General features: G+C 39.5%; 1 protein-coding gene across 1 annotated transcript in view; it reads right to left on the minus strand.

The window, feature by feature from the left end:
- Nucleotides 1-15,501, minus strand: part of lsp1a (lymphocyte specific protein 1 a) — a 39,231-nt gene that overhangs the window by 10,746 nt on the left and 12,984 nt on the right. The window contains exons 2-8 of the mRNA XM_084733647.1: nucleotides 14,612-14,758; nucleotides 7,866-8,262; nucleotides 7,256-7,398; nucleotides 6,406-6,646; nucleotides 5,662-5,799; nucleotides 3,148-3,191; nucleotides 904-985 (exon numbers count right to left, since the gene is read on the minus strand). Of these exons, the coding sequence (XP_084589773.1) occupies nucleotides 904-985; nucleotides 3,148-3,191; nucleotides 5,662-5,799; nucleotides 6,406-6,646; nucleotides 7,256-7,398; nucleotides 7,866-8,262; nucleotides 14,612-14,758 (1,192 nt within the window). The remainder of the gene's footprint in view (nucleotides 1-903; nucleotides 986-3,147; nucleotides 3,192-5,661; nucleotides 5,800-6,405; nucleotides 6,647-7,255; nucleotides 7,399-7,865; nucleotides 8,263-14,611; nucleotides 14,759-15,501) is intronic.

The raw sequence follows: 15,501 nt of genomic DNA on the forward strand, positions 1-15,501 counted from the left end.
TTGTATATCTGTCAGACACATGCAGAAATAAAAACGCGGCGCTGTGATGTCATCGTCCAGGTGCTGCAGAGGTTCGCGACCTCGGCACAAAAAGGGTCAGAGTCGCTTTCTGCTCCTCAGCTGAGTTTAAACAATCAGAGTCCAAAAGTTCATCAGCTGCTTCTGAGTGAGCAGAAAACACCAGAGGGCTTCCACACAATTTAAAGGGATAGTGCAGCATTTCAGGAAAAACTCTTATCAGCTAGCAGATAAGAAGATTGATACCACTTCCTTTGGTCCATTACATAAAATGTTACAGCTAGTTAGCTTAGCAAGTGTCATTTTCATGCATACATGCAAACAGTCTTTGCTAACTGTCACATATTTAACCATGAAATCTGGAGGTAATGTGTGGGTACTTTTCTAAGTAATTTCAAATATATTCCTTGATAATTACCACATATTTACCATGAAATTATAGGAAGTGTTTCCCAAAAAAGATATTTGTCCAAACAAGCATTTCAGCTTGTTTTTTTCAAACTTCCATGTAGTGTCTGCAATGAACGCTGTGGCCTCTGGGGGACGCTAACAGCATTATAACGGTGTTCATTATGTTCAGACTGAGGAAGTGAGCGTGAGTACAGGTGGAAGCAGTGTGATTGGACGATGCAACAGGTGTGTACAGGTGAGACAATAAGCCTGAACCTGTCCTGAATGAGTCACAGTTGTCACAGGTGTGTGTAAATATTCTTCCTGTTATCTTTCTGCTTTTTCCACTTGACTCAACATGTTCACACACATTTTCAGCTCCATCACATTTTGTGCAATCGTTCAGCTGCAACATCTTACTTTTTCTTTCTTTCTTCTTCTTTCTTTTGTGGTGTGTGTGTGTGTGTGTGTGTGTGTGTGTGTGTGTGAGTTGACCTCCACAGCGTGGGCGTACTGCTCCATCTTGTCGTCGATCTTTGGCAGCAGGACGAGCGGCTGCGTCTTCTTAAAGCTGTTACTGATTCGAACAAAACAACACAAAACACAACCAGTTAAAACACACATTTAGGTCTGATGAGTCACTGTGATGCCTTCAGGAACCACCTTCAGGAATATAACAAGGATAAAACACATTTTTCTCCATGCTCTATCTTTATACTACCAACATACTGTGCAGTATATTGTGCATCATCTTTTCATGGCTGCATCATTTCACTTGTAAGTATTTTAAAGATGTCCTCTGCTTCATTTCATAATTCAGCCTGATGTTTTTGGTATTTTTGGAAAGTGGGATGTTAGTTTTTTCGTTTTCGTTTACGTTTTCGTTTGTTTTCAGTGCAAAAAAACTGTTAAATTCAACATATTCCTGCCATTTCTCTCTTTTAAGAGCAATTGCTGTTGATACGGGGTTTCTATAGGTTTCAAAAAGTTAATTTTAAAACTTTTTATGACCTCTTTGGGGACCATTTTGAATGCAATTTTGCTTACTGTACTGTCCCAGAATTACAACATTCAACTGAATATGACTGCACAAAGGTGTTGCTTACATTTTGTACTGTAGTTATTACAGACTGAGCAAGACTGAAGCCAATGAAACTTTTTAAATAATGTTATCTTCAACATACAATCAATTTAGGGGCCTGTTCAAATCTTATTTTAGACAATTTAAGGCCTAAAATTCAGGTTATTGGATTTTAAACTTTTAGGACTTTTTATGAACTTGCAGAAATCCTGTAATATGAACTTTTGTGTCCATGCACGGTCCTCCAGGTGTCTCCAAGAAAACAAAATTCAAATACTTTCATTAAACAGTCTCCTGATGAGGTATAATTGGGAATTCTGTGTGTCACTATTACTCCTTTTGGTTAACAAAGCAAATCCAAACCAGGAGAAGTCACATGACAGAAGAGCACATGTGGACTCCAGGAAGTGATGTTGTCTTAACTGTGAGTTTGTGAATAAATGAATGAAGGTTTGTGTGAACGTCTCTGCAGATTCCTGACGGTTTCATTCTTTCGTCCAGCTGTCCAAACTCAACCTTTACTACAAACACAAACACTGAACCTTCCTCCCTCAGATTTTTTATTTTACAGCTGCAGATACGAGTTCTGCTGCTGGATGATGTCATTCTTTCACAGTGTGGAGGAAACCTCGTTCACCATCTGAATTAGCTGTTTCAACATGTCTGAGCGCAGAGCCACGCCCACTTTTAAACAGAGGTTTATACCTGATGATGTAATGACCGACGGAGGGAAACGGCACCTGAGATGACATCAGAGCGGAAGTTTATCTCACACGTTTGTACTGAGATATGTCAGCTTTCAGTTTTTATGAGCTTCCTCCTTCACTGCTGCCAGCTGTGACTCAGTCGAGTTTTGTTATTTTACCTTCAGCAATAAAGTTTGAAGACACAAAGTTTCCACCGATCACTAATTCTAAGAACGTAACATAGTGAGAGGCCAGAAACATATTTTTCCTGCTTCTGACAAGAACAACGAAGGCAACAGATCAACCAAAAGTTGCACAAATACAGCATAACTGATGCATCATAACCTAAACCAAACCAAACTGCAACCATTTCTCAACATTAACCACATGTTTAATGTCACTTTGGTTTGAGGCTTTTGTTGCAAACCACAGCCGAGGCTCATGGGAAGGTCACTATTTTTGCAGGTATTGGACAAATTAAAATGTTGACATTGTATGTTTAGTGAGTAAAACTGTACGCTACATCATTATGTGAGATTTAGTAGTTTGTCCAAAACCACAGTATGAAATCTACAGTACATGAATTGCATACTATCACAGTACACGAGCGCTACAGTAACAACAACAACATAACTGGAAAGATATCATGTGCTTCTCCTAAGACACACATAACAGTGTTAAATATCCAGGCTGCAGGTTTGAGAGGGAAGAGGGAGGGATTTTGTTTTGTGTGGGAAGTAAAATGCTTTAAATATATAACAATACTGAAACTGAGAAGTTTTGTCATCACAAGAGAGTAAAGAACAGAAGGAAAAGTACCACTGGATACCAGGTTCAAATGTGAAAGGTACTAGATCCCAAAATCTCAGGCTGAATTTCGGAGTGAAATGTTTCCAAAATGATGCACACAACATGCAGAATATTTCCTTGATGGATTGATGCAAAACACCAGATACTGATGATGATATTTACCTTTTCTTCAGCGAGCGGTTCAGCGACTCTGTTCTCTCTGTGATCTGAAAAAGAAGAAGAAGTCAGAGGTCTTTTTTTTTTTTTCGTCAGAGAAACGCAGGAAGTTTTCCATGTCGCTGTCTCAGCTCATAAGTGTGTTAATTACAGCTCGGCTCTGCTCAGACCGCCGCGGCTCCGTCCAACACAAACAGAACCGAGTCTGCTGGTCTTCATCAAACCGTACGAGTCATCGCAGCAGCTCCGCCGCTGTGATGACAGAGGAGACTGAAGGCCCGAGCATGATGGGAAACAGAACAGGAAACTGATTTCTGTTGTATACTTTCTGATGAAAATAACTGTTTTATTAGCTTGTTGTCATCTGTTAGAAATAAATTCTATTGTACTGCTGCATTTTGCATTTCTAATAAAACTTTCTGCTCATTTTCAGTTTTCCACCAACAGCTCGTGTCTTTGAAATTCCTGTGCCGAGGTTCTTTTTGGGAGTTTTTCTTTTCCGTAACTTTTTATTTCTCAACCTCAGGATGGAACTAAAATATTTTCATGGGTAAGTCCACGAAGAATAAGTAAGAAAATATGTTTTTGGGGATTGTTGTGACCCAATGTTTTCTAACATTTGGGCCCTAAGCCCAGTGGTGGAAAGTCACAAAGTCTTGTACTTTAAGTACTGTACTTAAAACAACTTTAGTACTTCCATTTCATGCAACTTAATACTTCTGTTTTTCTTTACATTTGTAAAATAACACACACACATATATACAGAGATATATATACATATAGATACACAGACTGTTTGTGGACATCAAGACTCTGAACAGCTGACCGCAATTAAAGCACGTTTCACACAAATTCTTAATTTCAAGTTTAAATCACTGATTTAGTTTTAGTTGTAAATATGTTTGTTCAATGAGCAAGAAAGACTAGAATGTGCAGAGGTGCAGAACTCACATGCAGTGTCATGCACATCAACAAAACACCAGCGATTTAACATCCAAAGTCCCAAAATGTGTTTTTCTTTAAACCTTGTGCACACAAGATATAAGTATCCATCATACTGCAGGAGATCCACACAAGATCATAACTTGTTAAGAAAATCACATCTTTCAGGAGTTTGGTGACTCTACATTCAACAGTGAAGTAAAAAGTAGGAGGTCATCTCTGGCAGTCAGGATGCAGCTGGAACGCAGCTGTGCATGGAGGGAGGTCACTGCTCACAAATCAAACTCACACACCAAAAACACTTCGGGTATCGGTGAAATCTCTGATAACGCAGCATGCTTCTCCTGGTGACACACTGGCTGATCAAACAGACACGAGCACACACACATGCAACTTACACGCTGAGCCTGAACGCATCGTCTGTGAAGGTAACACACAGTTATTTGTCATTGAGTTTGTTTACGTCAGTCAATCATCTGTACCGGTTAATGTAACTTAATGGATGATCAAGCTGAAGGACAGTTCACCAAAAAAAAAAAAAAACACAATAAGACCTTTCTTCTCTCTGTGTGATCTGAAGTTATCAGCTGCAGCTCGACCAAACAGCTGCCAACACATCTGGACTGAGTTAAACCAGTTGTTCATAAATCCAGCACCGAATCCTTCCTCAGATCTTTGAAACTGAAACCTAGTTCGACACTAGTTATGTCTGGCAGAACTAAAACTTGTTAGTAAAGAATAAGACTTGTCAGCTGGTTGCTAGGAAACAACTCTGTGGCTACCCAATCAAAATCCATCAACAACGGAAACAGGAAGCTCTTGAGCTCTAATAGAACTAAATAGAACTTAAAGAACTGGGTTTAAATATTTAGTAACGACTAACTAATCTCTACATCAGAACTAGTTTGTCATTTAGTGATGCATAAATCTACACTTAATAAAAAATGTATTTCTTTTGCATTCAAATCTACTGGTGTGTTTCAAACATGTTGTGTCTCCCAGAAACTGTACTGAAATGTAAAAGTTTCTAAAGCTGCAATGATTAATAGTTTAATCGATTATTAAATTAATCACCAATTAATTTGATAATTAATTAATTGGTTTGAGTCATTTTTCAAACTCTGAGACTGATCTTATTGAAGCTTCTTAAATGTGAATATTTTCTGGTGTCTTTTCTCCTTTATGACAATAAACTGAAAATCTTCAGGTTGTGGACAGTGGTTGTCAGCGGAACCACATCTCAACACTTCCTGTGAGCTGTATTTATGTTGCGTATTTTTGGATTAACTGTCATTTAAAACGTATTCTGCTGCTGGCAGACAAGCATCAGCCTCTGTGGATTTATTCATCATCTTCACAATCACTAAATCACTCAAACAGACTCCAAACATTTACAACAGAGGACAACTCTTATTCAAAAGACGACAGAAAACATTTTTTTCTTTCATTGTTTGCAGAAATATAATCAAGTTCTCAGAAACTTTCTCCTTCTTAATAAATTAATATTAGCAACTTAAATAATGATTCGCCTGGTCGACTCTTTGTTTGGCCTCGGCTGCAGTGTCAGTTGATATTTACCTTGTGTGTGGGAGTTTTGGGACTGAAGGGACTGAACGTTTCGTCTCCCTCCACACTGGACGTACTCAGGCTCTTCATCCTCTCTGCTGCCTCCATCCTCCTCCTCTCGATGTCCTCCTTCATCTGTCTCCTCTCCTCCTGGGGAGTCACATTACAGGCGCTGTAAGTAACTTAACTTTTAAGTTAAAAAGATATTTTTTGGCCACTAGGGGGCACAATAACTAACTAAAAATGCACCATTTCTAACGTCTTCTTGCTTGTTTTGGCTGACATGCTAGCAAACAGCTGATATCCAGCAAACACAGACCCACAGATGATCATTCTATTAGACATGTTTAGGGCAGGTAATCAGTACTCTGATACCTTGAAGATACCAACTGAAATAACTAGAAGTACTGAAACTTCTCCAGTCAAGTGATACCTGCATTCGATCATTTGGCAGCTAAGCAAGCTGAGCTTCCACTTTCTTCAATACCTTATAGTTCACTGTCAAACCACTGGAGATTTTGTGATTTGATGGAACTTCAACAAAATCATGGAGGTTTGTCTTTCTTTTAACAGGCTCATAAACTCGACTTTCACTAGTTTAGCAGCCAATAAGATTTTTTTACAGACAGAGGAAGCTTTAGTTCTGTTAAACTTCACTCAGAATAAACCTGTTTGACTGGCAGTGGTTTCGTCCTTCCATTCTTGTTGAAATATCCAAAAACTCTACAAATATTTTAAGGCTGTAGTGAGAGTCACCTCCTCTTTTGCCAGCCGTTGATGCTCTTCCTCCTCCCTCCGGCGCTCCTCTTCCTCCCGGACTCGACGTCTCTCCTCCCTCCTCTTCTTCAGCTCCTCCAGCTCCTGCTCGGCCTCGGCCTGTCGGTGTCTCAGCTGCTCCAGCTCCTGGCTCTCCTTCTGCTGGAGGCTCTGTCGAATCTTCTCCAGATGCTGCTCCGTCTCCAGGATGGCCTCCGCCTCCTCCGGCTCCATGCCTCTGCTGCACACACACAGAGGTTTTTAAATATTAAAAGTACTATGTGGAATTTTAAGAGAATCCTTGTTATTAATGACACCAGTGACCGTATCATGAAGCACATTAGCTGGTGACATTATTTGACATGCTCAGATAGTATTTGGCTAGCAATAGAATTTTATTGAGAATGCAAGCTAAGTTTAACCAGCTAGCTGTAAGTTAGCAAAGCTGCATGGATCAGGTTGGTTATTTCGTATCGATAGCTGTTAAAGAAATTTGCAAATGAAAGACTAACTAATTTACCAGCCAGGAGTCTGAATAAATTAGCTGATGGTATATATAAATATATAATGATCAATATATAGAAATGATTGCAATACTGCAGAAAAGGTGATATATTGCTATTTCTTAAAACTAATTTCAGGGAAAGGTTGACTTTTATGCAATCAGAGCAGTGAGGATAGAAAACAACACTTTTATCTAGCAGTCAGAGGTTTAAACCCAACACAAAAAGAAAATGTCCTTTACGTGTAAATCAGCTCACATGTATTGGAATCCATTGTACAATATGGCTGAAACTGTGTAATGGCTGATAAGTATTCAGTACAGTCATGATTAAAACGCACAACACACCTGGTGAACCTTTTTGTCTTGTTGCTCCTGCATGATGTCACTTCCTCATTGGTTGTGTCTCCGTTGGTGTTGTCGTGTTTTGGCTCTTGGTGAAGGACGACCTTGGATGTGTAGGAGATTTTAACTTCTTTTCTTTTCTCCACCTGAACATGAAAAGTTCAACATAACAGATCATTTTTTCAGCTGCCAGAGACTTTAAACACCGAATACTTATCTGCTTATAAAGACTTTATGTGAGACTTTATGTTGTGCTGAAGGACTTCTGACTTGGACTTGTCTTAAATAATTTGAACTTGACTTGCACTTAACCTGAAGAATTTGAGACTTAATTTTAGACTTGTCTCAAGTATACTTGTATACTTAAAATTAACTTGGGCTTGTCTCAAATAACTTGACAAATGATCTTGTCCTGTCTCAAACGTCCTGAGACTTGATTTGAATTACTTAAAACTTAACACAGACTCGTCTTTGACTTGTCTCATAGAACTAAAGACTTGTCTTCTAAAGATTGACCCTGACTTGTTTTGAATGACTAGAAACTTGACTTGGACTTGGTCTAGAATGAATTAAAGCTGTAAAACATGACAGTTGTTCATTGAAGAATAGTTACCTCTGGATTTGGTCTCTGAATGTCCTCCCTCCTCCTGGTCATCACCTCCTCTCTCTTCCTCTTCTCCTCCTCCTCCCTCTCTTTCTCCCTCCTCATCCCCTCAGCTCGAATCTCCTCCTCCTCCTCACGTTCCTTCCTTCTCTCCGTCTCCATCTTGCTCCTGTCCTCCTCTTCCTGCTCCTGGCTCTGCAGTCGGCTGGAGGACGTGACCGAGGCCTGGACGGTCTTTACGGGTTTGTTTATCATGACCTCCTCTTCGTCCTCGTCCTCCTCGCCTCCCTGGCTGAGCTCCTGCAGGCGCTGCTGCCTCCGTCTTTCTCTGCGCTGAGTCCAGTCGCTGAAGCCTTCGTCCTCCTCTAGAGACGGAGAGCTCCTCGGCTTCAGGTCGCCGTCGTACCTGAGGATGAGACGGGAAAGAAGGGTCAGCTGATGAGAAACAGCAGCAGGTGTTCAGAGTTTCAAATAGAAAACTTAAACTACGCTCAGATTCAAATAAAATAATCTATACTGTTATCATTACATGTATCAACTGCTGGCATAAAAGAGGCACATAATGGTTTGGTTTTGACCTCAGGAGCCATTTTCACAATCTTCAAAGAAAGAAAGCGAAAAGACGTTGAAAACTTTTCCACATCTGCACAGCCACAAACGTCTGAGTGAGATAAATTTCATGTCCGCGAGGCTCGGCACTGAACTCTTTGTGGACGTCTGTAAAGAATGTATGATGCAGTGGACTGAACCCGTGGACTGTGCATGTGTGTGTCCACAGGTATGGAACAAAAAAACTGTACGTACGGCAGAATGTAACCAGAGGTGATGATTACAGGGTGTCCGAGATCACGTGAGCTAATTGTGAGCTCCTCAGGTGACCTTAACTGTGAGCCAAACTGGATCCAATCCACTTTCTTGGTGAGCTGACAAGTCCTCTTTAGGTTTTGAGCACTCAGAGGTCCCCTGCAGGGACAAAAAGATTTGTCTATTGTCTGGGCTTTTCCGATGGTTTGCTGTCATATTTTGTATGATGTCCCATAGTTTCTTTTTCTGTTTTGATCCTATGTGGTGGGAAAGTTTGGACTAAATATCAAGTTTTGTGAGGAGGCTGCAGATACGCTGTGGAGAAATGACAAATCTGGCGCTTGTCCCGCCTCACTTAGTTGGGGGTTTTAGGAGAAGGTCTCTCCTGGTGGAGATTTAACTTGCTGATCTTATTCTTGGAAAGGTCAAAGGTCACTGGTCCTGAGCTAAGTCACTTTAGAAGTGACAGTTGGGCTCCTGACAGCAGATCTGAGCTCAGTTTCTGTCCGTCAAAAGGCATTAAGTGATTTTAGTAATGAACCTCCCTGTGCTTCAGTAAACAGAGGATCAGAGCGGCTGCAGGGAGGCGTTCAGTGAGGCGACAAAAACACCGAACATGTTAAAATAATCTGGAATCATCGTCACCGTGTTCAGGATATTCTCAGGACGACTCTAGTTGTCTTATATCATAATATCATGTCTCTTGGTGTGAATATTCTTAATCTCCAGAGGTGAGGCAGCTCCTCCATCATCACCATCAAGATAAAATCCTCATGTATGTTCTCACAGTTTAACAGCTGAAACGTATCCTCGCAGTCTGTTAAACCCAAACAGGTTTCCTCGCTGAGCGGAGCAGATTAAACAGAGCTCTGTAACAGATTTCTTCTCTGATTAGCTTCTGTGATCACGGAGCCATTAGCAGCAGAGCGCAGCTGACAGATGAATGATTAACATCCAACACAGCTGGAAAAACAACCTGAAAAAACAGGAAACAGAAAACTGTCCAGAAAATATATTTAATAGGCTACAGTAATATTTGGAATTTGTCTGGGATTGTTTTTCATATTTGTTTTACATTGTTTAGTCTCATTTCATGAGTTATGAAAGTTGTGTAACTTAACTTGCATGATCTTTTCCTAAACATAACCAAGTAATTTAACTGTAACCAAACAACTGTTTGCATATTTATTCATGTTAACGTCACCATAGATTCCTGCACGCATCATAGTTTGAATGATAGCTGCCATATTTGATGATTTGATTATATTTCCTACAAAATAATAAAAATGACAATATTTTCTATCTTAAAACACTTTCTAAGAATCGAGCATCGAATGTTTTCCAAGGTTACATTTTGGTGTAAAAATCATCAACATAAATGACACTGCAGTTATCAAAACAGGATGAAGATTAAACACAAAAATATGTTCCTCTACTCATCCATGGCTGTGTGGACCGCTGAGGTCCATGCCTGTTTTTACAGAAATAAATCTTTATTGACTTTTCCCCTCAGCGTCCTGTTTTTCTGTGAATTCATCACTGCTCTACATGATGCAGACACTCTAAAATCTTTTATTAATATCAAAAGACTAAATGTAAAAAAAATACTTTTAGCATCTATCACACTAAGACTTTTTTTTGAGAGTGTAGGGTTTAGTGATTTCTAACAGTGAACTTCAAAGTGTGTAGGAGAACCTCGCATGTCCTCAAAACATGGTGGCCTCTATGGAAAAAAAAAAAACTTCTATAGATATAAACGTCTCATTTTAAGGCAATGAAAACAGTTTTTTGTTCTATTTTCAGGTCTAACTGTCTAACCTGCGGATCAAGAAAGAAACATGTTGGGATGCAGCCACGTGTTTCTACCTGCCAGACGTGCAAAGGTGAGTCCTTTGTTTTTAGGACCTGCTTCTGTTGAACCAAACAGAGACTGCCAGATTTGAGTCCAACCTAAGAGCAAGAGCTAATTTTTTTTTTGCTTTATTTCCAATAGGTCCTCTTAATTAGGAATAAAACAGTTATACTTCATGATAAACTGCAATATTAAAGTTTAAAATGTAAATTTTGTCCCAGTTTAATACCTGATGACATGATTTCAGTGTGTATCACTGCAATACTGATAACTGTGATCATTTTGGAATACATTTAATTTCTACTCTGAATTAAATGAGAAAGAAAAGAGTTTGTAACTGCCCTCCAGAATGACTTTTTGAAGTTTTAACATTTACTTTCACTTCAATTAATTTACTCAATATTTTTTTAAACACAATGTTTTGAGTTTCTAAAATGCAAAGCTCTAAGTTTATCTCAAGAAGATTAGTAGTTGGTAAAACTTTCATTTGAGTTGGGCTCAAAACTCAAAAATCTGTTGCAGTAAATCATTTCACGGTGTACTTAGTTTAGATTAGAAACAACATGGTGGTTTGGATTTTAATAACTTCTTCATTAAGGTAAGGGGACTGTTGTTGTCATGGTTACCATAACAAAGAAGTCTCACACTTTGTCCGTCCATCCACCCCGTCCTCTTCACATGCAGTTTAATCTAATTAATTGTTATTTAGTGTTTGAGCTGTGTTGAATATTAATTAAGTGTTGATTGAGTGAACTTATCATCACAGTTATCACAGGCTGTTCCTCCCGCTGAATGAAAGTAATCAAAGTGTGTTTTGTGTTCCCAGGAGCTGGCAGAAAGGAATTCACTCAACATTCCCCAGATGATTAAGACGCTCGGGAGGCCGGCGGAGCCCCCGCTGCATGATGGGAGTCTCTGCCTGATCTCTCGGCGGGTAATCAGCCTTAACGAGCGGCGATGTTGTCTGCGCGTCCGCTGTGAAGCCAACACCTGGACGGATTCCTGACAGGAGTGAGTCAGTGGAGGTTCTGACACGTTTTTGATGACGAGACACATCCGTCAAGAAACACCTCCACCTCTCTGATTTATTTTACTCATCTTCTCATCAGAGTATCTGTTGCAGGATTTCTGTGGTTCTGTTGTCAGTTGGAAAATGATTAACTGTGAGGTCAAAACCAAACTATAATGTGCCTCACTTTCAGGCTAGAAGTTTGTTTAAAATAGAATACAGTGTAGATGATTTCATCGGATATTGTTTGTCTTCACTTGAAGTTGTGCCTTTAGACTTGAAAATACTTGATATCTCCATAAGTCAGTGATTTTAAAAGTGTGATTTCCTTTCTTTTCATGAATCAACCAACATCAGCAATATCCTTTCTGTGCGAGTCAGCACTTAATTCCCCAGATCCACTTTGTCTGAACCAATCAGAGAGCAGTCTGAGCTCCAGTTGGACAAGAATTACACAAAAGATCAGTCCGTTCACGTGCAAAAACTATGACGTGGTCAAAAACAGAATGCAGTATGGCAAATGTGACGGTTGAAAAATTACAGACGAGATGCAACAACTTCCAACTTCATATGAAAAAAGAACCGTTAAGTTGAGGCTCTGTTGTTAAAATGTCGTTACATCTGGTGAAGACATGACATGAAACTTGGACTTGGGACTTGAGACTTGACTTGGGACTTGAGTGCAAAGACTTAAGAATTACAACTCATGTTTAGGAATGTTTAAAAAGAGCCACATGCGCTCCAAATGCTCACTAAAGCACCAAATGTGGATTAATCTGCCGCTGAAAATAGTCCTCAAAAATTGCACTATTTCCTCCTGTTTGTTGGATAAAAACAGTGAGCAGCTGTTTTCAGAAATAACTGAACCTTTTTTAAAAATGAAAAGTATATTTGTGACATGTTTTACGTCTTCAGTAGGAAGAAATGGGCTTAGAGCAGACAGAAAGTCAGGAGGAGGAGACAAACTGTTGGTTGATCAGATTTAGACTCGTCTGATGGCCTCCTTGATAAACATCTTGTGCAGACGATTGATGGCTACTTCAACCAACATCCGTGGCTTCAAGCTCCAGCTCTTTGACCTCTGACCTCCTCTGAGGCAGGAAATCAGGCCGCAAACTTCAGGGATTTCAAAAACAGCATTACATCACCGCCGCGTCTCGTACAGACGACCCTTCAATTACAGGCTGCCGCTGAGCCACCTCAGGACGAGTCACCGCATCCCGAGAGCAGCTGAGCCTATGATGTGACGGAGGTGAAGGTGTTCGAGGCGTAAGCTGTCATTACAGGTCTGAGATTAAAAAGTCGGCTCAAGCTTTGACATGGTGGTGGTTTTCCCTGGAGACGCTCTGTAGTAAACATTCTTCGGGGGTTGTGTAATGAGAAGGCAGCTGTGTGCTCGTCTTCACATCGACACGACGGGAGGGAAGAGCTTGTTTGTAGCTTTTCCCAGTGGAAACATTTGTTTTATGTAACCAGACATCCGTGAAACCCCGTAAACCAGCGAGCGTACGACGAGGAGCAGCGAGCAGGAGGGAAAGATTTGAGTTTCACCGCTGGGACACACAACGACAAATTCTTTAAAGTTATCACCAGAAAAATCACACAGTTAGCAGCTCGTACAGGAAGTCGTTGGACATGAGGGAAGTGAATGAAAAATGTTCTGCGCTTAATAACTTCCTGGGTTCCCATGATTACATGTACGAGGAATTCAACCACTGTTTGATGTCATACTTGCATTTTTTTTTCATGGCGAGACGGAGCAATAATGTTTCCGTCCTTAAACAAATTTCCACTGATATAATGTGTCTCATAGTTTTTTTAAAATATATTTTTAGATCTCAGATCTCTCTTCTACGTATTCAGCCAAGTATTCAACCTCATTATTTAAACAATGCACAGTCCCCAAATTTAAAACAAGGCTGTTTTATCTTGACATTTTGGAGGCAGGCCTGATTTTCACTGGATTACAGCAACATCCACAAGTGAAAACAAAATATGTTAAAAAAAAAAAAAAAAATCACCAAACAACTTTATAACTTTATAACAACTTTGTAACTTTACCTGATTTGTGATGCTTCATATTCAAGTGGAAAGTTTTTATTTGCTCGAAAGACAAAGAGGAAAAGGTACAAGAGATACATTTCAGCTTGAGACAGATTATTTCCTGTAAGAGAGTTATAATTAAGATTTTCATTAAGTCAAACTTTCTCTCTGACAATGAGCCAGTGTCATCAAGGGTTCCCAAACTTTTCCATACCAAAGCCCCCCAAAATAGCATCAGCTTGTGGCTGGGACCTCACTTTTGCAAGATATCGTCAATAACCAGAAGTCGACTGCTTTTGTTTCAAGTGATGCTGCAGTTTTAAACACTCATTTGAGAAGGTCTCGAGACAAAGAACGCATCTGGGACACCATGAATACCCTTCATGCTTTATGTGCGCTGACATCGTTTACTTTGCCAGGAGTTCTTTGGATTTTTTGCAGCTGAGTTTCTGCTCATCAGGTCTTTTCTTTTGTTCATTTTTGTGAGTTAGCACAAGCTAGCTCGTTAAATTTCAGGAGCAGAGCTACATGACAGGCGCAGACCAACAGCTTATGACGTGATGAATGATGTCCTGACCAGCAGGCAATTAGAAAGGACATAAAAACATTTTCATATGTTGTATAGAATTGTGATTTATATTTTTGAATAATACTTACAATAATAATTAGATTTTTTTTACAATTATTTCTTTATTACTTTGTTGAGGTCCTCCTGGAGGCTTCCACCTTGAAAAGCACAGCTGTATAACATAGTTTTCATTGTTGCTGTCTGTGTTTAAAACACTAGAAATAATGCATGAACTCCAGTGTTACTGTTTGTAACTTTACCTAATTTATCACAGTCTGTTCACTGACATTTCTCCTGCAGCTGTATCACACACGCATTTACTCTGTAACAGTAAGTTAATGCAAACACAACATTTCCTGCTGCTGCTATTTCGCAATCAAAGTGTTCAACTTGTGAAAAACAGGGAGGCTTTTATTGTGAAGGAGCCACTGAAAACGCAGTTTTAGACAGAAATGGAAGTAATGTTTGTCTCTACTTACATGTTCTCCTCAGCCGGTGTCTCGTTATCTGGTGAAAACTCTCCGGATGACGAGCCGCCGTTGGTCCAGCGTGAAGCCTCCCGAGCTCTTCGCCGACGCTCCCTCTCCACCTCCTCAGCATCCTCGATGCTCCTCTGAGCCGTCAGCCTGCAGAGGAGGAGAACACAGTACAGTCAGTGACAAAGAACCTTTACTTCAGGTCTGTACTGGAGGAAAACTCAAGCACATCAATATTTTACATGAGTACTTTTATTTTCCAAGCAAAATATCTCACGTTTTACTGGCTTGAAGGTAATGATTTTCAGTATTGATGAAGAAATTAACAACTTTCTCAGTCATTTACTGTCAGTTGATATCTTCAAATTGGTGGTTTTGACAACAGTTCAAAAATCTTAAGACAGTAAAACTTTAAGAATAAATAAAAAACCCTCATAACAAATAAAAAATGGTTAAAATCTAAAGTGAAAACATAGATGTAACAGAAGGAAAAGCAATTATCACATTTAAAAAGGTAGAAATTGAGAATGTCTGGTGTTTTTGTTTGAAAAGTGACTTTAAGGATCCATCAAATGTCAAAATATTTGCAGATAAATTTTCTGTTTACTGACTATTTGATAAATTGACTTATTGTTTCAGCACTAGTGCTAATATTTTCTCTACAAAACCTGTCGGCTGTTAAAAAAACTGTTTTTAAAGTGTCCCATTGACCTCCAGTAAATATCTTTGATTACGAAACATGAACTTGTCAGAAAAGCAGCTGTTTTTCATCTCGATGACAAAACGAAAGGAAAGGAAAAACTTCATATTAACAATTTTAGTAAGGAAATTAGTTACTCAATGAAAATCTACAGAGAGAAATAAAATGAAAATCCCCCTGAAGTAAGGGGTAC

Source organism: Lutjanus erythropterus, chromosome 13 (assembly GCF_056507025.1).
Source record: "Lutjanus erythropterus isolate fLutEry1 chromosome 13, fLutEry1.hap2, whole genome shotgun sequence".
NCBI lineage: Eukaryota > Metazoa > Chordata > Actinopteri > Lutjaniformes > Lutjanidae > Lutjanus > Lutjanus erythropterus.